Source organism: Hypomesus nipponensis, chromosome 27 (assembly GCF_054491055.1).
Source record: "Hypomesus nipponensis isolate SF chromosome 27, ASM5449105v1, whole genome shotgun sequence".
Taxonomy (NCBI): domain Eukaryota; kingdom Metazoa; phylum Chordata; class Actinopteri; order Osmeriformes; family Osmeridae; genus Hypomesus; species Hypomesus nipponensis.
This window is the reverse complement of record NC_140387.1, coordinates 13,740,278-13,763,360: the sequence shown is the minus strand read 5'-3', so window position 1 is coordinate 13,763,360 and position 23,083 is coordinate 13,740,278. Positions and strand designations below refer to the sequence as shown.

The 23,083-nt window shown below is 41.7% G+C and overlaps 1 protein-coding gene across 3 annotated transcripts in view; it reads right to left on the bottom strand.

Annotated features, from left to right (window-relative positions):
• The window catches only part of fbn2 (fibrillin 2), a 98,738-nt gene that overhangs the window by 11,519 nt on the left and 64,136 nt on the right, over positions 1-23,083 (bottom strand). For all 3 annotated transcript variants that reach the window (XM_084693495.1, XM_084693496.1, XM_084693494.1), the window contains 28 exons: positions 22,881-23,003; positions 21,454-21,579; positions 20,848-20,973; positions 20,090-20,212; positions 17,300-17,422; positions 16,882-17,007; positions 12,888-13,010; positions 11,358-11,480; positions 10,935-11,096; positions 9,726-9,794; positions 9,445-9,570; positions 9,025-9,150; positions 8,639-8,791; positions 8,318-8,389; positions 8,078-8,203; positions 6,232-6,357; positions 5,439-5,564; positions 5,078-5,194; positions 4,718-4,846; positions 4,410-4,529; positions 3,724-3,849; positions 3,185-3,337; positions 2,851-2,916; positions 1,937-2,062; positions 1,634-1,753; positions 1,295-1,417; positions 809-940; positions 136-261 (listed from right to left, as the gene is read on the bottom strand). In XM_084693495.1, the coding sequence (XP_084549621.1) occupies positions 136-261; positions 809-940; positions 1,295-1,417; positions 1,634-1,753; positions 1,937-2,062; positions 2,851-2,916; positions 3,185-3,337; positions 3,724-3,849; positions 4,410-4,529; positions 4,718-4,846; positions 5,078-5,194; positions 5,439-5,564; positions 6,232-6,357; positions 8,078-8,203; positions 8,318-8,389; positions 8,639-8,791; positions 9,025-9,150; positions 9,445-9,570; positions 9,726-9,794; positions 10,935-11,096; positions 11,358-11,480; positions 12,888-13,010; positions 16,882-17,007; positions 17,300-17,422; positions 20,090-20,212; positions 20,848-20,973; positions 21,454-21,579; positions 22,881-23,003 (3,417 nt within the window). The remainder of the gene's footprint in view (positions 1-135; positions 262-808; positions 941-1,294; positions 1,418-1,633; positions 1,754-1,936; positions 2,063-2,850; positions 2,917-3,184; positions 3,338-3,723; positions 3,850-4,409; positions 4,530-4,717; positions 4,847-5,077; positions 5,195-5,438; positions 5,565-6,231; positions 6,358-8,077; positions 8,204-8,317; positions 8,390-8,638; positions 8,792-9,024; positions 9,151-9,444; positions 9,571-9,725; positions 9,795-10,934; positions 11,097-11,357; positions 11,481-12,887; positions 13,011-16,881; positions 17,008-17,299; positions 17,423-20,089; positions 20,213-20,847; positions 20,974-21,453; positions 21,580-22,880; positions 23,004-23,083) is intronic.

The window sequence follows — 23,083 nt, the reverse complement described above, 5'->3', positions numbered from 1 at the left end:
CTCACCCTGACCGTTTTTAACGGCTCAACCAACTGATGATGTTTTGTTAAATAAAGAAGGATTTCCAAATGGTGTACAATGTAGGCTCACAAGTGAAATAAAAGACAGAAAAGCTATGGGTGACATGACTCTTACCTAGACACTGTGTCCGTGTGGAATCTGTCTGGTAGCCCTCCCCACACTCACACACATAGCTGCCTATGATGTTAACACAGCGGCCGTTATCACAGATGCCCGGCTTGGAACGACACTCGTTTTCATCTGAGGAGAAAAAAGTGACAATTGAAGAGACACTTGGCGTAATAGTAAAAGTTGAATTTGCGCGATGAGTAGCAATGTCGGTAAAGGCAAGAGAAAAACCCATCAAAGTAGACACAATGGAGACACAAGAACATGTTTTCATTGTAAAAAGTGTAATATTCTATATAACAAGGGTTGCCAACATCCTAAAACGGAAATACTGAACATTTCTAACAAGCAACGTTTCTGTCCTATAGATTTTCACTTATTTGATTCTTAAAAATTACTGAAGAAAGAGTCTTCCAATTATGGGACGATTCCGTATTTTACTGGATAATTCCGTATTTTACAGGACGGTTGGCACCCCTATAAAATTATGACAATATAGCATACATTTTTTGGTTTCATTTACGTTTTTGGTTTCATTTTTGCCCTTTTCAGTTTTTCTAATAAAAACCTTGGCTTGCATACACCTGCCTCTGACTTCTTGGACACTACCTGACAATACATTGCATACTATAACAACAATCTTTTGCCCAAGTACAATATTCCCTCTGGCGATCCTCACCCTGGCAGACTTCGTCGTCACGGTTGCGCACCATACCAGGTGGACACACACACATGAAGGTGCCGATAAGGTTCTTACAGGTCATCCCCCGAGAGTCACAGTCGTGGAGTCCCTCTGAACACTCATCCAAATCTGTGGGGAGACAGAAGAGCTAGAATTGATTGTCAATGCTAGAATATTCTTTCTTTTTGTGTTACCATTACCTTATTAACGTTCCTTAAAATGCAGAACACCTTTATTGTTAAGTTGTTGAAAGATGTATTGAAAGAGACAAAGTACTAATATTCATACTGTACATTTGAAAACTGATTTTTGGAATAAAACCCTTCCGATTTCAAACACTGACTACAAGTGAGAGCGTGGTGACTACAAGTGAGAGCGTGGTGACTACAAGTGAGAGCGTGGTGACTACAAGTGAGAGCGTGGTGACTACAAGTGAGAGCGTGGTGACTACAAGTGAGAGCGTGGTGTGCTGGTGTTCCTCACCCTGGCACATTCTCTGGTCCTCTCTCAGGGCATAACCAGACGGACAGGTGCACTCGTAGCCTCCGAAAGTGTTGATGCAGCGGAATGCACAGAGGAGCTGGTTCTGAGTGCACTCATTTACATCTGAGGAGGGGACAACACACACACACAAACACAAATGTACTATAGAAACTCAGGATCTTTTCAAATCTGAAGTCCACACTAGTTACACAACTCACGCATAATCTAAATAGTCTTACTGTAAGGAGTCACACCATATCAGTGATGACTATCATTTTATGTTTCATGTTGTTAATTAGATATAACATACAGTAACATAGGGTTCAAAGCGCCACCCACCTTCACAGGTCATCATGGGTCCTGGTTCGAAGCCCTCCTCACAGTTACACTCGAACCCACCTATCACGTTAGTGCATGTGCCGTTCCCACAGGGGTTCCCCACAGTACACTCATCAATATCTGAGGAAACATTTGACCAAAATGTCAGATGTCCATTATAGCAGCATTGTGTAAAATAACATTCAATCTTGACAGTTCATCTGGCTGGATAGGGATCATTTGTTATGGATACGGTACAACTACTTTAAAGAGGATGTAGTCTGTATTGAATGTTTGTGTGTGTCTGTGTGTGCGCACCCTTACCGACACAATGTATTCCAGTGTAGTTGAGTGCATACCCCATGGGGCATTCACAGCGGAAAGAGCCGTCTGTGTTGATACAGTGTCCATTGTGACAGATGCCTGGGTTCTCTAGGCACTCATTCAGATCTGGGTTTCAGTGCATGGGCATGAGTGATATTAATAACTTTGAAATGTATCTGACCAGCCCTTTAAGACAGTCAAAGTGCATTACATTCAAATAGATCAAAAGTATTAAAATAATCAGAAATTATATAAATACACGACAAACAACCAAAATTAAGAGTAAAATCGTTAGCATTAAAGGTTCAATTAAAGAAGACACTGTGTGTATCTCTGTCTCACAGTGTTAATTTCTTAAAGGCAGGGTCGGTAAGTTTTGCGAACCTAGCAATTTTGGTTTGAGTTCAAAACGATTCAAACCAAAATATCTCGGAAGGGAGGGACCCTTCAAAGCCACTCCTCCAAAACACATGAACACGCTGCTTGACTACTTCCAGGAGGTGGGTAGACAAACAGACAAGTAGGCCATCCAATCATTGCAGTCGGTCCAAATGTCGTCCAATAATTAAGTCTGTTCTGAATTTGGTTGGAATGATTTGTCATGTTTATTACAGTCCTGCAACGTCCCCAGATATTGGATCTATAAAATTGTATTGTCAAACCGTTAAATGTATTTGTTGCTATCGGGATGCAATTTATTCAACAAATATGACAAAAAGTGCATCTCAAAATGTTACCGAACTTGCCTTTAATAGTTAGATATACATCTACTAGACCATACAAAGCCAATAGCTAATGTTCCAGTTATACTCTCAATAAAGAGCCCAGTCTAACATTCAAGTATGGTAACAACTTGAAATAATCATCCACAATAAATTATGTACAACTAAATTAAATAAATACATCAGCATTACCTATACGTGTGTCTCCAATTCCAGGAATTATACCATGTCCGTATGGGCACAGGTTTTGGAAAGCAACTATGATGAGAGAGGGAGGAAAAAAAGATGCGTCATATTTCTTTAACCTCTGGTTATAGATGAGCAAGATGAATTGGTTAAACTTGGTATACAGTTCACAAACCGGCCACAGCAAACTCCTATTTTTTGTTGTTGTGGCAGGCTAAAGCAGTGTTCAATCAATGGGGGTCACCTGAGTAAGACAACCTAACAAACTATCAAGTTAGGGTGGAAGCAACACTGACGAGGCCCCACAATAGTGACACCTGTAAGGTATAGAGAGGGGTACCATCTTGCTCCTTGGGGCAAAGTTCACAGGGATCCCCCCAGCCCTCCTTGGGCATGGTGCTACAGCAGCACTTGGCCTTGGTTGTGTTGAAAGCCTGGGGTAAGGAGCACTTGCCGGTCTCAAAGCGAGTGAAGCAGTAGCTCTCGCGAGTGTCTGGGGAGAGGACAAAGTGAGTCAGAGAAAGTAAGTGTGTGTTTAAGATAAAGAGAGAGAATGTGTGTGAGAGAGAAATATTCTACAGCACTAGTAATTAGTCATGTGGAACTGACTGGGATAGAGGACACAAATCGAAATCAAACAATTACAAATTGAATGGTATAACTTTGGGGTGAGAATGTAGGGTTCCTGTAAGACTAAGAAACCAACTCAAACTGAGGATAATGTTACTTGAAAAAATAGGTACTTTTTCTCTGGCAAAAACAAAACTATTTTCACCAGTACGTCTGCCTCTATAAGGAGTGAAAATGTGTGGGGTTAAATAAATCTTCTTATGTTCAAGCTCGCTCCTTGCCATCACTGTCAATGCGCTGCACTCATACCATAACACCTCCGTCTATTCTCTGACAGCACAAAGCCAGGTGGACACACACACTCGAAGTTCCCGGGTATGTTGATGCAGGATCCAAACAGACAGATGTTGGGGTCTTCATCACACTCGTTCACATCTGTAAAGTAAAAACAGTGTGTGTGTGTGTGTGTGTGTGTGTGGGGGGGGGGGGGTCAACAAGGCTTGCACAATAGGGCAGAGCTTTCATTACAGTCACTAAATGGATTACTATGACTTCCTCCCCAACGAGTTCTTGATAATAAATACCCTTTACACGATGCTATCCCCTTTAGACTACTTGGAGGATGACAAGATGTATTCTAGGAAAACCTAGCACTGAACTTGGGTAAATGTCAACAGAGGAAGATGGATGCTGGAACAAGAGCATTACATCATTATCCTAGCCAATGTGAGAACTCTGTTGGATACATGATAAACATAGCCATATTGTAAGAACGGGCACACACGTACTGTACACCCATGGACACTAAAACAAACATTTTGTGTGTCAGCTGGTGCTATGAATGATGCCACTTTAAGGGATGAAATATGCACATCCAATCATTCTCACTCTTACTGTATTACCATGCAGCGCCCTGAGTTAGGATGTTCTCACAGTACTGTACATAATCACATAATCATAATTTTCTAGGTATGAGAGAGGGAGAAGTGACCCACCTATACACTCGTCACTCTGGACAATGTAACCCGACGGGCAGAGACAGCGAAAGGAACCGTCCAGGTTCTGGCAAGTACCAGGAGAACAGGTTCCGGGAAACAAAAAACACTCGTTGACATCTGGAGACAGAGGAGAAAAGACACCAACGTATAAAATGACTGAAAGTTAAACTGGCAATAACATCCATTTCTCACAGTCTCGTCTAAATCTTATGTTTTTGGTTGAACATTAAGATAAAGAAATATATTGCTGCTCAAAGCCATTTTGTAAAATGTTCAACAACTGTGACTCGTGCCCTTTTCCTTACCAACACAGTTCCTGCCATCAGGGGTGAGCTCGTAGCCCTCATCACACAGACACAGGAAGGAGCCCACACTGTTGAGACACTGGCCGTTCCTGCACATCTGGCCGTACGACGTTGTGCACTCATCCATGTCTGCCAAATACAGCCCAATACAGATCACACTGAGTTGGCTCAATCCATTCAGTGAGAAGACAAGCCAATGCAGATTGCACCTGTTTTAGTGTAGTAGTTGAACTAAAAATGTACATTAACATTACAGAATCCCAAGTACATGGACTGATTAAAATAAGGATGGTATTTGTCTTTTAACATTATTTCTATGTTGTGTCGGTGTTGAGCAGGATAGAGATACAAACAACTCACCCATGCAGTCATTGTTGTGGGTAAGCTCAAAGCCAGGGTGGCAGAGACAGTTGTAGGATCCTACTGTGTTTTTACAGGTCCCATTCCGACATGGCTGGCGCTCACACTCGTCAATATCTGGAGAGAGGTGAAACAAGACATAACAAAACATGCTTGTAAAGTAAAAGTGTGTCCTCAAAAATGTGTTGGTGTCAAGGTTACGAATCAGTGCAGAATGAATGTGTGTGTGTGAGACAGTGAGTGAGTAAGTAAGTGAGTGAGTGAGTGAGTGAGTGACTGAGTGAGTGAGTGAGTGAGTGAGAGACAAAAAGAGGAAAAAAAACTGAGAGTATGTTTTCCCATATTTCTCCAGTTCTCTTACCCATGCACATCTTGCGGTTGGATGTGACCTTGAAGCCATTGTGACACACACACCGGTATCCTCCTCTGATGTCCACACATTCTCCATGACTGCAGACATTGGGGATCTCCAGACACTCATTACGGTCTATGGATAAAGAACGAAGATAAGTAATACAAAATGAAAGGACAGAACAGTAATGGAAAAACAGAGAACTTTGATTAATACTACAGGGCTACAATTTGATGATTAGCTTCAGCTTTGTGTAAGCCAGTCCCTTTAACAGGGCTGGGACGACTCCTGCCAAAGACCACACTGAGTTGAGATGCAGAGTAAACACACAGTTGGCAAGCAGCATGTCGATAGGGCACATGGACCCTCTTGGCCTGTCTACTCCCTTGCAGCTGGATTCCAGGTCATACTGGGACAGAGGCATGGAAGCGAACTCGCTATACAGTACATGTGTACGAGCACAGATGGAGTAAAGTGGGATGTTTTTCACTGTTAGGTAAGGGTGACTTCACTGGAAGTGAATGCACTGGAGGTGTAATTCATGTACATGGAATAAACTTGATATTTGACAGTTTGTTAAGATTCAATTGCATTTTAATGGTTTTGCTTCTGTCATCATACTTTCTGTAAATCGGTAATTCTGTAAAAAAAAATCCTATTTATGCTTTAATGGAACCTGATTACAATTTCAAGCGTGACATCTGGGCAATTAAGACTTGAGAGTGTGAGGTGTCAACTAACAAATTGAAACTGCATTGGTTTGTGCGTATTGTGTGACATATACGTGTCTTTGTAGTCTCACCGATGCAGGCTCCATTGGGGGACAGATTGTATCCCTCTGAGCATTCACAGCGGTAACTCCCTGCACTGTTGATACAGTCAGCGTTTCTCTGGCACAGGTTCTCACCGCTGCTGCACTCGTCAATGTCTGGAGCACGCACACACACATGATGAATAGGTTATCATAGCCACAAAAAGAGAAAAGAAGACAGATGTAAACTTTAGTTATCAACTAGCTGGCTTTGAGGCAAACAGACAGACAGACATGAGAAGAAAGGCAAATTGAGTTACACAAACAGTGACAGTACCAGTCTGAGAAATACGGCATTCTTCTCACTTGAATATTCCTACAAATGATTGAGCACATACATATTGGATAAATAAATGGGACTACATATAACAATGTAGGCTACATAAAGAACAGGTTCAATAGCCAGCATGGGGTCACTTTTAAGTGTCAGAAAAAGGCTAAATAAAACAATCCAAACAGTCAGAGCCATCCTCTGACCCACAAACAAATAAACATTCATCACAAATACAATGTGAATATTTTAAACGTGTTTCAAAATCAGAAAAAGGCTAAATGTTCAATAGCTAATAACAATAAAGAGCTTTCAGATGTTGTCTTCGGTTGTGGAGAGACCAGCTTTTTCAAGCTCTCCTTTTAAGGAGGCAGATCTTAAGTATGGCTTTGGTTTGTTAGGAAGTTAGGAAAGAGTGATTTGTTCCTCTGCCAGACCAATCTGAACTTCTGCTCTTTCATATAAATAAATGTATATGATACAAATATAGATACAAATATAGTTTTATTTGACCAATTTCAAGTTTTATGACATTTTGTTCCTGAAATCCACCATGAATCCACCCTTCTGCGTGGAGCAGAATAATCTAGATTTTTTAGATCAAAGGTATCCCAGTCCTACTAAAAGGTTTTGAACAACACATATTGAAGGTTTGATCCAGATCAAAACCAAGACTGGATTACGTGATCTAATCCAATTTCAGAATGCTTTGTAAATTTTGAACAACCCATTTTACAGATTTTATCCAATATAATACCCGAAATTCGATCCGATCACTTCTGAACAACTAAATCCAATAACGGTTCTGATTCTGACTACAAAGCTCTGTTTGTAAATAAACGTATGCTACAGTGGGACAGACAGACTTAATAAACAGTAACCACATTTTGAATCTTGCGCTCTCTCTCCTGATCCCCCAGTCAAATCTTCCAGCCTGGGGTTTGGAGCCATAATTGGCTGGTTTCATGTTTGTTTTTGGTCAAGACTAACCACCAGCTGAACCTGAATGTGCTGACCAAAGTCCTCTCCTTGGGGGTCACCACCATAGACTGTATAAAGAATGGACAGCATAACAGCTCCCCAAAAGTGAAGCCAAAACATATTGATTGCCTCCTGGTGGCTGGCTGCAGCATAAGTCATACGTCCTGCCACCTCCATGATATTGGATGGGACATAAGCCAAACTAAAAAATCTAAGCAGAGCAGCCGCGACTGGGTCAAGGAGAGGTATTCCGTTACCAGGCCGACGGTACTGGCTTACATAGATTGACAGAGTGCACGGCGCCTGGGATGGAGTGATAGCGAGACAGACACAGAGCTAATATTTAGAAAGGGGGCCATTTTCTTTTTTTTGACCCATACAATGAAATTAGATATCAGTCTTGACTTTAGACTGCACAGCCTTTCTTCAGTCTACAGTCTCCATACTTTCATGTACAGTACAGTGATCTCTCTGCATGAGTGCTCACACACAGCATACATATAATTTTGTTTTGCTTTATTCTTTTGCAGTGTGTATATAGATGTAATCTATCTGAACATTGCTGTGGTGTTTCCTCAACATTACCTTCGCAGATAAGCAGCAGGTCATTGTAGCTGAAGCCTGTGGGACACTCACAGCGGAAGCTCCCTATCTGGTTGATGCACACCCCGTTAGCACAGATACCAGGGATCTCTCGACATTCATCAATGTCTGAAACACACAAGCCATGTTTGACAGCACAGTAGATATGAGAACAGCACCGTAGATAGGGATTATACAGGGAACATTATGTGAGGCTTTAAGTAGGAATGATGTGGGTCTTACCGACTGCTTTCCCCGTTTCAATGTCAAGCTTGAATCCTGGGATGATATTGCCGCAAAGACTCCTATAGCCATCTGAAAGTAATTGGTATTTATGAATCTTGGATTTGATCTCAGGATCTAAGACTGACCTCTCATAAACATCACTTTTGCCAGCTACATCATTGAAAGGTTTTGCAATTCAATGTCATGGGTGGATGGTATTTTTACTTGAGTGAGTTTAAATTAACAAATTCAACTTGGCTACAAAAGGGTATGTGTGACTGAATGTGTGTGCTGTTTACGTGTGTGTGTGAGAGTACAATGTGTATTCCTGATTCTGACCTGTTCTATGCTTGGGGCAGGCCTTGCAGGGCTTGTTCCAGGCCTTGCCTACATTGTAGGCACAGCAACAGATCTTTTGTGTGAGGTTGAAGGCCAGCTCATTCTCACAAGCAGTACCATTGTAGTTCCTGTAGCATAGACTTTTCCTCATATCTAGCATGGGAGAATTGAAAATTAAAAGCCAAGTAATTCAGGGGTGCATTTTATAAATCAGTTGTTACACTTATTTAACAGTTTAAACAGTAAACTATACGAAGACAACTGATCAAGTTTACGACACCTACAATGAGCTGCATCTGCTGCAAACTGAACTGAGTATTTAAGGGGTGAGATTGGATTTGTACTACTTAGACAGGAGACTCATGGGCCTAAAAGTTGCAACTCACCCATACAATTGTTGCCCCCATTGACCTGCATGTACTCCTGAGGGCAAACACACGTGTAGTTCCCCAGGGTGTTATAGCAGGTGCCCGGACCGCATATCCCAGGATTCACCACACACTCATCTATGTCTGCAAATGGGGCATAGAAGAAGAAATCGCTATAGCCATGACAAGGGAAGAGAAGTCAGATTGCAGTTTTCATTTAGAATGACATCCGGCTCGTTGTGATATTTCGAATTATTTTTAAGATTTTAGATTTTATTAAGGTCTCATTTATTCTGAAAGTAGGGCAAGCCACATAGCCAATATTTCTAAGAAAGAATCTCTCACAAAAAAATGTATAAACAATCTCCTAATTCCACAGCGTGGCTGTAAAAACTGATGTTGGGTAGAGACAGGTGAGTGAAGTCAACATAGTTTCACCTTTACAGATGCGGCTCTCTGCGTTGAGGTAGTACCCAGAGGGACAGTCACACTGGAAGCTGCCAAAGGTGTTGACACAGTTCCCTCCCTGACACAGGCCCGGCAGCTCCTGGCACTCATCGATGTCTGGGGAGTTGAAGACATAAAAGATGAACATCAGTATGATGCACTGAGCAAAAAATATCCAGTTAGTTATTTTCTTATTTAATCACTCAAACTAGAGTATAACATTTTTAAAGACAATGATGTGCACTGAGGTGTTTAACGGTGCAAACGGCTACCTTCTAGAATGATGGTAATGGGGTTGGGTCGGAATCCCTCCCCTCCTGGACAGAGCGTATTGTAGTCCGCTGAAAGACAATGTAGCAGTTCAAATCAGCAGGGAGTACCACTTAAACTGTACCTTCCAAATGGAATTCAGGATTCAGTCAATGTAGTGCGAGATTTATTGTGTACTGCAGAGCAATTGCTTCTGAATGCTACAGTAAGGAGAAAAAGTCAAAATTGTACACTTGGGGGAGAAAGAAAGAATCTATGGTGTATGTTACGGCCACATGTGTTGTGTTCTTTGTTTGTCGTTTCCCTTCCCTTTTCTGTAGCTCCGCCCAGGTTGTGTCCCCCATGATTGCCAGACGAGATGCACCTGGCCAGGTGATCAAGCAGCAGATAAAGACTTCGGTTTCCTGCTGCCAGAGAGAGGCTTCTGGCTTGGGGACTGCTGTGGTCTTGCTGCCTTTAGCCTGGGAGTTTGTTGTTATGCTTGTTAAATGATGTTGTATTAATAAATCCCATGGATTTGGTACTTTTAAAGGTGTTTCAAGTAGTTGTTTTGGGTCAGTGGTGGAATGTTTGTTCGCCCCACAGGGCCACTAGGGTTGGGGCGTAACAATTGGGGGCTCGTCCGGGATCGAACATCCATGAGGTAGATGTTTGTAAAGTTGTGAGTAGCTAATGGCTTTTGTGTTGCATAGTGGTCGTCTCTTTGTTAGATCATTTGTTGCTTCTTTAATGCTTTTTGACAGGTAGCTACCTCAGTGACCTGTTGTTTTTGAAAGCATCCAATTAGATAGCCGTCGGGCAAACAAAAGTATTGCCACTTTTATTATTTTGCCTTTTTTATTTTTGGTGGTATACTTGGACGCGGGTACGTTTTCTGAGTGTGGCAGTAGGCTTTGTATTGGGTCTGCTACCTGCTTACAGAGCTTAACGTTTAAAGGAGCCTCCCGGGGCGCCACTGAAGGCTAGCTAGGAACCTTGGCCATCTTGGAAGACAGGGTGGGATGCTTCTCTACAGGTTAAGTCCAGTCATTTGCACTTTTCACAGCAACGGGTCTATGAGTGGCTTTCTATTTCTTATATGGTCATTTTGTCTTATGCAGCTGTAATTTTTGTAATGGTATTGAGCAGTAACTCGTGGTGCGTGACCTTTGAGTTGTGGATACTGAACTTCACATTTGTTGGGTTTGGTTGCAGCATGTGTTGGAGCTTACAGGTGTTGGCAGCAGGGCAGAGTTCACAGGGGTTTCCCCAGGCACGGCCCAGGGAGCAGCAGCAGGACGAGCGGCTGACGCTGACCCCCACCTCCACACTGCAGGAGAGCTTGCCGTGGCCCCAGGGGCCGTGCTCAAGGAAGCAGTTCCCCACACGGGTGTCTTTAAGAGGGAGAGGGATCCCATGACAATCAAAATTGACAAAGGACTTGTTTATTGCTATCTCATTACCGTTTAGCTACTTACAAACAGTTGCAATGATGTTGATAAAGATTGATACCCAAATAACTTTTATCTTAAATATCTTCTCTATTTGATGAAAGTCAAAATCCATTAGGATTTGACAAATGGCACTATTAATTTATTACACATGCATGAAGTGATATGGATATTTTTTTTGTGATGTGATGTCCTCACACTTACCTACACAGCCTACCCCAGTGGGGTTCAGTTCAAAGTCTGGAGGGCAGTTACACTCGTAGGAGCCCGGGATGTTAACACATAGGCCGTTCACACAGTTAATGGGGTCCAGGCACTCGTCCACGTCTAGGATATAAAATCACACACCCATGCATACACCCGTGAACATAAAGATGCATGCACACAGGCACACAAACATTCACACACATTTTCCATCACCTTCAAAACTGTTCCTACATCCTCCAACAATTTATAAACCATCAAATAGGAGATTACAAAGGCAGGGCTTGAAATCCATTTTGGTCCCATATGCTCCCGAAGTTGTATCTGTGCGACCTCTAAACATATTTGGGAGCATTTGTGTGACTGCAAATCATCGTTATGGCGCGACCTGTTTTAATTTCTTCTAAATCACTTGGTAATTAGGCTACAGGCACAGTATGTGCCTGCTGTGAGTTGATACAGTGACCAGTCTACCGTTCTATGCAGCGTTACATAGCCAGTTAAACTTCACATTTTACATTCTTAACTTTAATGCAGATTTTCGATCTTAGCACAACAAAAATGGGTGGGTATGGCAGGTGATACACTGTGTTTGATCAGTGAGCTGAGCATACAGTCGTGGCCATAAGTTTTGGCAATTACAAATGTTGTGTTTTGCAAAGTTTGCTGGTTCAGTATTTGAGGAAAATGTTTTCACATGTTTCTATATAATACTGGAATACAATAAGGAACATTTCATATTTTTTTAAGCTATTTCGGGGCGAAAACTTTCAATATATGCAAATAATCCCCTGTTTTACAGCAGTCAATCTGCTCTTAAAATCCAATCAGAATGACAGAGTGATTTCACCTGGCTAGAACTAGTTCACTCTTTCCCCTGTGCTTTTGATATTTACATTTACATTTATGCATTTAGCAGACGCTTTTATCCAAAGCGACTTCCAAGAGAGCGCTTTACGAAAGAGCATAGGTCACTGACAACAATGAGGTAGCCCCAAACATTGCAAGCAGCCAAACCATGAAGCACACATTGTGAAAGTGCCAAAGGGAAGAACCACAAGAGCATGCAGTTAAACAAGTTACAATTAAACAACATGAAACTCAAGAAGTGTAAGTACAATAAGATATGACTTACTGAAATTATGTTAGCAGTCATTTTATGCCAAGGCCCAGCAAGCTTTGCAAACACAAAATGTATGTCTCTCCCAATACTTTTGTCCACGGCTGTACAGTTTAAACTCCATGATCAAACCCATCTCACTAGTGTTTAAAACCTACAGACTTCAGAGGGCAGAGACACCCTATAACCCACAACACAGGTCGGGGTCAGCGTCATACTTCCCAGTGCTAATCTGAAGCAGGTCTAATATAGGTGTGTCTGTGCGAAGGGAAGATGGGAACTGCGGTAATATTGGAAAGAAATGTGCTGTCAACTGGAATGTGTCTGTGTGCAGGTGCGTCTGAATTTCAGAAAAAGTGAGATCCACAGCAGTGTGTGTGTGTTTGTGTGTGAGAGAGAGATATAGTTACCTGTACAGTTGCCTCCAGATCGGTCCAGCTCGTAGCCATCGTTGCAGATACAGCGGAACATGCCTGGGATGTTCTTACAGGTTCCAAACACACAGATGTTCTGGAAGGAACATTCATCAATATCTGGGACAGGACAAACAAAGGGCCATTGGTGTGATTATGTACTATGTAAGTAAAGCAGACACTCTTTGAACAATATTGTAGCTTGGTATCTTGAGAAACATTTAAAGGCAGGGGGTCTAATGTTGTTGAGAAGCACATTTTTGTCATATTGGCATAAATAAACTTCACATCTTGATAGCAACAAACAGATATAAAGGTTTGACGGTAATATGAAATCAATCCAACATCTGTGGGCGTTGCAAGACTGTAATAAACACAACAAATCATTAGGCCGTACCCTGACTACTGATTGGACGGGCTACCTGTCTGTCTGTCTGTCTGTCTGTCTGTCTGTCTGTCTGTCTGTCTGTCTACCTACCTGCACGCACTCTGCCCCTTCACTCAATGCACGTTTCTGTAGTTTTGGAAGGGATGGGGTGGGATATTTAGGTTTGAATCTTGTCAAACAGAAGCTAAAATAGGTAGCTTCGCAAAACTTGACTAACCCAGCTTTAATCATGGAGGGCAGTGACCACGTGTTCCATAAGGGGGCGAAAAACAGACATGACCACACGCTTCCTCATGTGTTGGCGCATATCCTCTACACAGACGGACAAACACATTTCATGCTTCCCTCCATATCTATGATAGGGGTTAAGAAGACGAAAAGGTTTAGATGGGTTTCATGTGATGCTTGGTCTCATGTCACAGACAGCTTCAATGCGTGTCTTGTGCTCTGGGTGTGTTTTCAACAAACGGTGAGACCATGTCACAGTGCACTCCCTATGCCCTACTTGCTGTCTCCAGGACAACACATGATGTCTTTCATAAAGATATCCTCAACTAAATCTGAATCAGCAGGAACGAAAAGCATCTAAATATAACCATACCCTTACAAAAAACAAGTATATTAACGTATACTATAAGTATACTAAAATATGGATAGTACACTTTTAGTTCACTTTTGATATACTTTTAAGAATGCTTTGAAAATGGTTTACTTTTGATATACTTTTAAGGAATATACTTCGAAAATAGTTCACTTTTTATTTACATATAAGTAGTAAAAAATAGTTCACTTTTGTAAGAAGTATACTTACAAAATAGTTCACTTTTGATGTACTTTTAAATGTGCTTTGAAAATAGTTCACTTTTGATATACTTTTAAGAATTATGCTTAGAAACTGAAAATGGTATACATTTCTTCTGGTAGTACATCCTACGACCAGTAAGTTTGCCGATTGTGATCCTAGTAGGATGTACGTTTTCTATTATTATACAGCACTGTCAAAATAATTACATTACAGGTTACAATTTTTAGATCCATCTCATTCTAATTATTCAATTAGATGTCTATGAAAATCTATTATGCATTGCACATTGAATCTTTTTTGGTACTGAAGCTGTAACCTTAATTACTGCCAAAACATTCTGAAGCCCTATACTCTTATACTAATAATCATCAATTGGAGTATTAATGGAAAAAGAAGCAGACAGAAGGGTTGAATTATGTAAGTTTATACTGTCAAACTGACTGAAGAACAAACTAACAACTTGAAAAAATGAAGATAGCGTGGCTCATTGGCTGGTCAATTCTCATGATGCAAGGCGGTAAATAGTGTTAAAGTTTGCGGTTTGTGAATTTTGTTTTTTAAATGTGTCTGCTTAGAATGTTTTGTTTTGTTGCGTGGTAATTGTCATTGTTGTGCTGGTTTACCATTGTAACCATGAGTTAAATGACTGTTACATTTCATAATAGGAGCTGGATTCACGGAACGTAAATGCTTACGCAGTAAATAGCTTCTTTCAGCTAAGCATCTGCAGTGTAACTTTGCCCCCATTCTGCCAAGTGACGCAAAATCAGAGGCGTTTGAGGGGCCCCTGAACATTTTAATATATTAGTAAGTCATAGTAAAATTATTTAGTTTACTTCTTGAAGAACTTACATTAACTGAAAGTGCACTTGAAAGTATTGCAAAGTATACTTTGAGGCACTTTAGGAAGTTTACTTAATTAACTGAAAGTGCACTACACAGTTTACTTTAGAGTATTCCAAAGTATATACTTTGAAGTACATTAGGAAGTATAATTGATTAACTGAAAGTGCACTACATAGGCTACTTTACAGTATTCAAAAGTAAACCTTGAAATACACTATAAGTGTACTTTAAAGTGTACTAAATGACATAAAAAGTGGGCCAATTCTGTTTACTTTATACAAAAATAGTATATAAATAAGTACACTGCTAGTATACTTTAAGTAACATGAAAATAGTATACTTTTTATACTAAGTATACTTCTTTTTTGTAAGGGTAGCCATGCAGTAAGATATACAGAAAGTCACAGATGTCCTGAAATATTGTGTTTCTTATTAGCAAAAACACAGTGTTATAGCCCTGTTTGCTTCCTGACTACACTAATGTATGCACTACCGTATTTTTCGGAAAATAAGCCGCATTTTCTATAAACCGCACCCCACCAGAATGGGAGCTTTGTGTTTGTATATCTGAGTATAAACCGCGCTGGAATATATGCCGCACTTGATACGGAAACAATAATACCAAGCAATGCACGAGTATAGGCGATCTTACAGCATGCCGTTGTGTAACACACTTGAAAACCAAAGTAAGTAAGTGCACTGTAGTGTCCATTGATGTATTGCATTGTTCTATGCATTCACAAGTGTAGTATGGTGTTATATGCACTTGCGAGTACAGATACTAGGGGCACTAGCGGAAGTGTGGTGTTGAATGTACTGTGTGAAGTTAAGAGACTGCGTAAACTACGCTTTCTGTTCCTATATGCTTCGTGTGTGTTAATGTCTTCCGAAACAACACCACAACATGTGTAATGTATGTTTTCTATTGCCAGGGAATGAACTAATATTTATCTTTAGACGTGAGTTCTAAATATTTCCGACGGTCCCCAAAGCGGAAGTTATTTTTCAGAAACTGTAGCTAGCTAGCTTTAGTTACCTTCTGGGCTAAGTTAGCCAGCATAATACGTGTAGCAATGCTACTACCATGCTAGTGTTACTTGTTAGCCTTCTCATTAGTAGCTACATTTTGAAGCCATACAGTGTTTGTGGCATAGTTTTTGTCCATCGGAAAATATTTAGTTGGAATTAGGGTGACCAGAAGCATGACCCTGAAAAGGAAGACACTTGGGCCAAAAAAGGAGGACAAAGGGTCAAAACGGAGGACAACCCCAAAAAGTTGTTGACAGGGTAAAGCAGAGTGCCCGGCAGACCTAGCATTATCCTTGTGCAGTTGCGTATCGTAGGCATGCTTAAAGCCCCTTTCCCCTTACTACTCACGTCAATGTCAATGCGACAGAACTTACAGAAGGTATGATATTGATCTTTGCTGCTCTTATGGAAAAGTGGAGTTCTGAACTCCACGTAGGTTAGAAGGAGGTCTTTCTCTTTGACATTGGAAAACTTTCGCGAGTGGTAAATTGCGACGGTGGGCAGGAAGGGTCAAAAAGGAGGACAAAAGTTTGGAAAACCGGACTGTCCGGTCGAAATCCGGACGTCTGGTCACCCTAGTTGGAATGTTTTATGTTTTTACACTGTGAGACCCGCATTTGAACGATCACATAGCCTATGTGCGATGCTACTCCTTAACGGGTTAAGCCGCATTTAAATATAAGCCTCACCACCACAAGAAAATGTTTAAATCGTGGGTATAAACCGCGGCTTTATTTCCGAACAATACGGTAGGATTTCTGGGTGCATGGAGATACCAGATTACTTGCGTATAGTGCACCGGGATGAACAAAATAACATACAACAATTTAGGCATCCCAGGTGTCTCTTGTGCCATTTTCTGATTCAGAGTAGTTAATGATGGAAAATTTGTAATTTATTAAAAATTTTACTGAGCATCAGACCTTGGCAGGTACGTCTGTCAGTGGCAGGAGTGAAGCCCATCTCACAGTCACAGCGGTAGCCCCCCGGGGCGTTTAGACACTGGCCATTCTCGCACAGGTCCACGTTGTCCGCACACTCGTCCATGTCTACAGGAACAAGGGGGATGGAAGGATGGGTGGGGTGTGCACAGCATTTACATTCTTTTTTTTCTGGGTTTATTTAGAAGTGTAATAAAATCCATATATCCAGAAAGATCTTTTGGCATAAGAATGTGCAGGGGTCTCTGTGTTGGCGTGCCTGTGTGTCACAGTAGCCTATGTATGAGTGAGTAAAGCCATTGTTTGTGTATCTGTGTCTGTGCATATATGCAAAAGAGCAGACAGAGCATGTATGTGTGTGTACTGTATGTACAATATGGTGTGTATGTGCATGTATTACCTGCACAGTTGAATCCATCTCCAGTGAAGCCCTCAGCACAGGAGCAGCGGTAGGATCCTGGAGTGTTCAGACACTTGGCATTTACGCTGCAGCGGTGTGTCGCGTTGTTACACTCATCCAAGTCTTAAAACACAACCAGTGAATTATATTAAATAACTGTTATATGAAGAGCTGTTCTGTGCATTGAAGTATACAGTGGGTCAATGGTTCCTTTCAATTTGGGTGATGTGTTTCTCTGAAATGTAATCCCACCACCATCTGACAATTTCAGCAAATGTGTCGCATTGGGATTGAATGCCCTGGAGTCTCATTTATAAAACTGTGCATAGGATTCTTACTAAAAGTGTACGTACGCCTAAAAGTGTCACTGTGACGTTAAAAGTGTCACCTAAAATGGCATACCCTACTTCCCACGCAAAGGTTGTGATTTATAAAAAACAAACTTGACGGGAGAATGTGCGGTCCTCCACGCAAACCTGACCCATGCGTAGCCCTACGCACATTTTGGAGACAGTGGCAATTGGCGACGCAGATGACCGTACTGTAGTTATGACTGCAGAAAGTAAATGTGGGAAGAACGATTACTCTTAATATTTATATATTTTGTTTGCCTCACACACGTCTTTTCCACTCCATTTCATCATTATCATGAAGATTAAATCGAGCAGTGTTTTTTGCGCTTGTACTGACTGATAATTGTTCCATAAACACCTTGTACAATCCAACTCAAATTTTAAGTAAAAATTCAGCGCTGTCTCACCATCAGATTGTCCACTACGGGAGTGCAGGAGGGGGAGATGCCCCGACTGCTTGGAATACAGGATAACATGACATATCCTACCTTTAGATAACTGCAGAACACAGCGTATAACTAAATATATTTCTTTAATACTGTGCAAATATCCTCATATGTCAAAAACTGGAAATACAGTCGTTAAGCTCCTGCGCAATCGCTACAATATGTCCTCGTTATCAGTCCAGATTAATAGACTACTGTTCATAACAAAACGCTTTTATTTTCAAATTGTATGTCGATTTGGAGTATCACTGGCACAGTTGACGCCACTCGCACTGTTTTTTTTATTGGTGATCCACCGGCCACCAAATAATGTGGTTTTCGGGCCTCCAGCAATAGGCTAAGAAGGCTGAGAAGTTGACTAACAGTGTCTGAGAAGTTGACTAGCAGTGTCTGAGAAGTTGACTAACAGTGTCTGAGAAGTTGACTAACAGTGTCTGAGAAGTTGACTAACAGTGTCTGAGAAGTTGACTAGCAGTGTCTGAGAAGTTGACTAACAGTGTCTGAGAAGTTGACTAGCAGTGTCTGAGAAGTTGACTGACAGTGTCTGAGAAGTTGACTAACAGTGTCTGAGAAGTTGACTAACAGTGTCTGAGAAGTTGACTAGCAGTGTCTGAGAAGTTGACTAACAGTGTCTGAGAAGTTGACTAGCAGTGTCTGAGAAGTTGACTAGCAGTGTCTGAGAAGTTGACTGACAGTGTCTGAGAAGTTGACTAGCAGTGTCTGAGAAGTTGCGCTTTCATGTTTTTTTCCCACCGGTCGCCATGATTCACCGTAAAGAACAATCACATGCCAAGGTCATTAAAATACGGGATTAGCATTCATGAGGTGCTTTGCATTGACCATTTATGGTTGAAAATGGGCGTGTTTAGGGCAGTGTGAAATGCTAATTCATGTACGCACCCTTGTGGGTAACCTGTGATTTATAAAGGGAACATTGCTTACAGGTGTGCATACGCACGGTTTTATAGATCAGATTTTTTTTGGCGTACGCCATTTTAGGCTTTTGGGCATACACGTTTAGTAAGAATCCTATGCAGTTTCATAAATGAGACCTCTTGGCTCTGGACTAATACTCAGAATTCTGACCTACTGCACACACTAACTCCTCTTTCCTTTGCACTCTCCGCCAACTCTCCATCAGTGCAATTTGGGATTTCTTTCAAGAAAATGTTTTATGTTTAGATAATTCTGTTATGATATGAATTGGACGAGGTGACAGGCAAATAAAGTATCTGCCTCAATATATTAAGGTGTTTCTTAACCATCATCAGTATCATTGTGCGGGAGGGTTAATTAATGGATGCACTTGGGAAAATGCCGCCCCAGGCGGCTGCCTATGTCGCCTGTAGGAAGGACCAGCCTTGACCATCATTCTCACATGGAGATTTATTTCTAAGCAGACAGCTAAGACCAGTTGAGCCTGTTCAGACTGAGTGTAGAGTGTGTGTCAGGCCACAGTGACTTGTTGAACTCCCTCCTAATCTCAGAAAAAAGGGAAACCAGATTAACTGAAATCTCCGCGATGCATCTCCAGTCCTCTTTCATTCCAGACTTAATATGCAGCTGGGCGCTGTCTGTTTTTTTCTCCGTCTGTCACTCTTCCTCTATCTCTTTTGTCTGGTCTCTATCTGTACTGTGTCTCCTTTTGGATTTTGCAGTTTGAATGCTTTAATCCAAAAATACTGTATTTTCTGGCCTGCTTCTTTATCTTTTCTCTTATCCTGTTTGGTCTCCAAGTCTTCCTCTAGTCAAGTCTGCAAACCTGCTCTAAAAGTACAGAGAAAAAGGAAGGTTTTTGTCAAACCGCTTCCAATAGATTGGGGCTGAACATATGGCCTACACAATGTACAGTATTCATACATTTGTATCCATAAATAGTCCATATCTATCCATCTCAGCTTTTCTAAAACACACACATGCGATGGATTGAGGGACATCTAAAGGCTCACCTCAGGAAGAATATTCTCTAGGTTCAGGCTGGTGCGACCTACCTGTGCACTTGACACCGTTGCCCATCCAGCCTTCACGACATGAGCACCTGAAGGCCCCTGGGGTGTTGACACAAGTAGCCTGGATATCACAGTTGTGGGCCCCAACTTCACACTCGTCCATATCTATATAGAAAGAGTAGCAGGATAGGGAGCGAGGAGAGAGAGAGAGCCTAATTTACTGTCAAATACACATCAATCTACATAACAAATTCCTTTCAAGGGCCCTGAGGTTGTTTGTGAGAGAAACTGTTGAAAGGGTGAAATCAAGTCATTTAAGTTCAAAAACAATAGTTCCGTATTTAAACATTATTTTGAATCTTCATTTTGGGAGTCATGTTACCATGAGCTTAAAGCGTGGTCCTCAACTAGATTTAACATGTGTAATGATGAAGTGCTTAAAAGCTAACATGGTTGTTAAATTAATCCGGTAATAAATCTTTGAGAGATTAAGGGTTTCGGAGAAAGTTGTGTCGAGGTGCAAGGATGTAATTGATGGGGCACGGGGGGAAGTGGAAGTAGAATAGACCTGTTGGGTCCTGTCTACTGACAGTAAAGCTTTTCTTTCATACACACAAATAAAGACACATACAAACACTCTGATGCACAAAGAGCACAACAACATGCTTCAAGACGTACAGTACACACACTTCACACGTCACATAAATGAACACAGAATGTGTGCACATACTGTACACACATGACTTGTACAACTCAGAACTTTTCACTCCCTCCACACACACACACACACACACACTCACCAGTGCAACCAGAGGTTCCCTTCTTAACAGAGTAGCCAGGCCGACAGTGGCAGATGAAGGACCCCTTGGTGTTCTCACACTCCCCATGCATACAGATGTTGGGGTTCAGGTCGCACTCATTTACATCTAGATGATAGAGGAGAAGAGGGGGAGAGAGAGAGAGGGAGGATGACAGGGAGTGCAAGAGAGAGAGAGAGAGAGAGAGAGAGAGAGAGAGAGAGAGAGAGAGAGAGAGAGAGAGGGAGAAACAGCAGGAAAGGTTGAGGGAGAGAGGTATAGATGAGAGAGAATTGAAGGCAAATATCAGATACTTCTTTTCATCAGATGTATTAGCATTCATCATATGGTGATTTATATAAAGTCAGATGTTTTCTGTGTACTGTAGACAATAATGAATATGTTAGTTGTCATTTAAAATAAAGGCAGATTTATGGTTCCTAAAACTACAGCCTTTTGAAAACTAAACTACCGAGCGAAGGTAACAAACCGCGAAAGCCAGTTGATCTATCCGTGTGTGTGTGTGTGTGTGTGTGTGTATGAATGCATGTCAGCACTTTGATGCAATGGAAGTGTGCATTCGTGTGTGTGAGTGTTTGTTGTCTGTACCTATGCAGGACTTCATGTCCATGGAGGCCATAAATCCATCATAGCAAAGGCAGTGGTACTCTCCAGGGACGTTGGTGCACTGTCCACCATCGCATACCTCAGGCTCCTCGTCACACTCATCCACATCTGGATAGACAGATATACAGACATGGAGGGCAAACATGAGGGAGGCGGAGGGCATGAGATGGAAGGAGGGACATATATGAAAGCTGGGGGAGAGAGGGAAGGAGGGAGAGAGCAGGAGAAGTAGTGGGAGAGAGGGAGGGAGACGGAGGGCGAGAACAGGACAGAGAGAAAGAGATATGGGCAGACATGAAGGGTAAGAGAAAACATACCATGAGAGAGTGAATTCCACAGGTAATGGAAATGCAGGTAGAAATACAAAAAATACAAAAAAAAGAAACAAAAGAAAGATGATTAAAGGGAGAGTGACAGTGCAAAATCATGAAAAAGAAGAGACAGACAGAAAGAGAGAGAGAAAGAGAGAGAGAAAGAGAGAAAGAGAGAGAGAGAGTGAAAGAGAAAGAGAGAGAGAAAGAGAGAGAGAAAGAGAGAGAGAAAGAGAGAGAGAAAGAGAGAGAAAGAGAGAGAGAAAGAGAGAGAGAAAGAGAGAGAGAAAGAGAGAGAGAAAGAGAGAGAAAGAGAGAGAAAGAGAGAGAAAGAGAGAGAGAAAGAGAGAGAGAAAGAGAGAGAGAAAGAGAGAGAGAAAGAGAGAGAAAGAGAGAGAGAAAGAGAGAGAGAAAGAGAGAGAGAAAGAGAGAGAGAAAGAGAGAGAAAGAGAGAGAAAGAGAGAGAAAGAGAGAGAGAAAGAGAGAGAAAGAGAGAGAGAAAGAGAGAGAGAGAGAAAGAGAGAGAGAAAGAGAGAGAGAAAGTGAGGAGGACAGAGACCAGCTGCTGAGCAGCCGTCTCTCCTGGCAACAACCATGACTCATCATCCATCACTGTCGGGTGTTTGAAGTCAGACAGTGGGGTTGTGCCCAGTATTCTATAGACAATATACTTTTACTACATATCCATCACCTTCACTATGGGCCTGTGGGCTGAAATGGGGAGGATCCAACGTCCAGGTGGCTACTGTACTGCATACCACACTGTTGACACTCTCCACAGTGTGTGTGTTGAGGTGCTACAGAATGTACTGGTCACATTCTGCGATAAACTGAAGAGGAGTCACTTAACATTTCATGTAAAAAGTTCAGACTAAACAATGGTGTTTTGGTTTTCACTGTCAATTCGAAAATACCTGCTAGGATCTTGAGAACTTGTAAAAAATGTGTTCTGTTTGGACTTTCGTGCCATCTCAGTTGGTCAATCTTCAATCTAGACTTTGTTTACTTTGACTATCAAAAGAAGGGACACTTTGATTCTGAGATTCAGAAGGTGTGCCTGTGTGTGTGCCTCATGCAAGCGTGTGTGTATTTGTGTACCTGCACAGCTCCTCTGGTCAGGCATCAGATAGTAGCCTGTGCTGCAGCTGCACTCATAGCTTCCCTCAGAGTTGGTGCAGTGGATGTCACAGCCTCCGTTCTCTATGGTGCACTCATCAATATCTGGTAGTGACGCGCACACACACACCGTCAGGCACACACAAAAACATATGCATATTTACCTTTTACATCACAATTGCGAG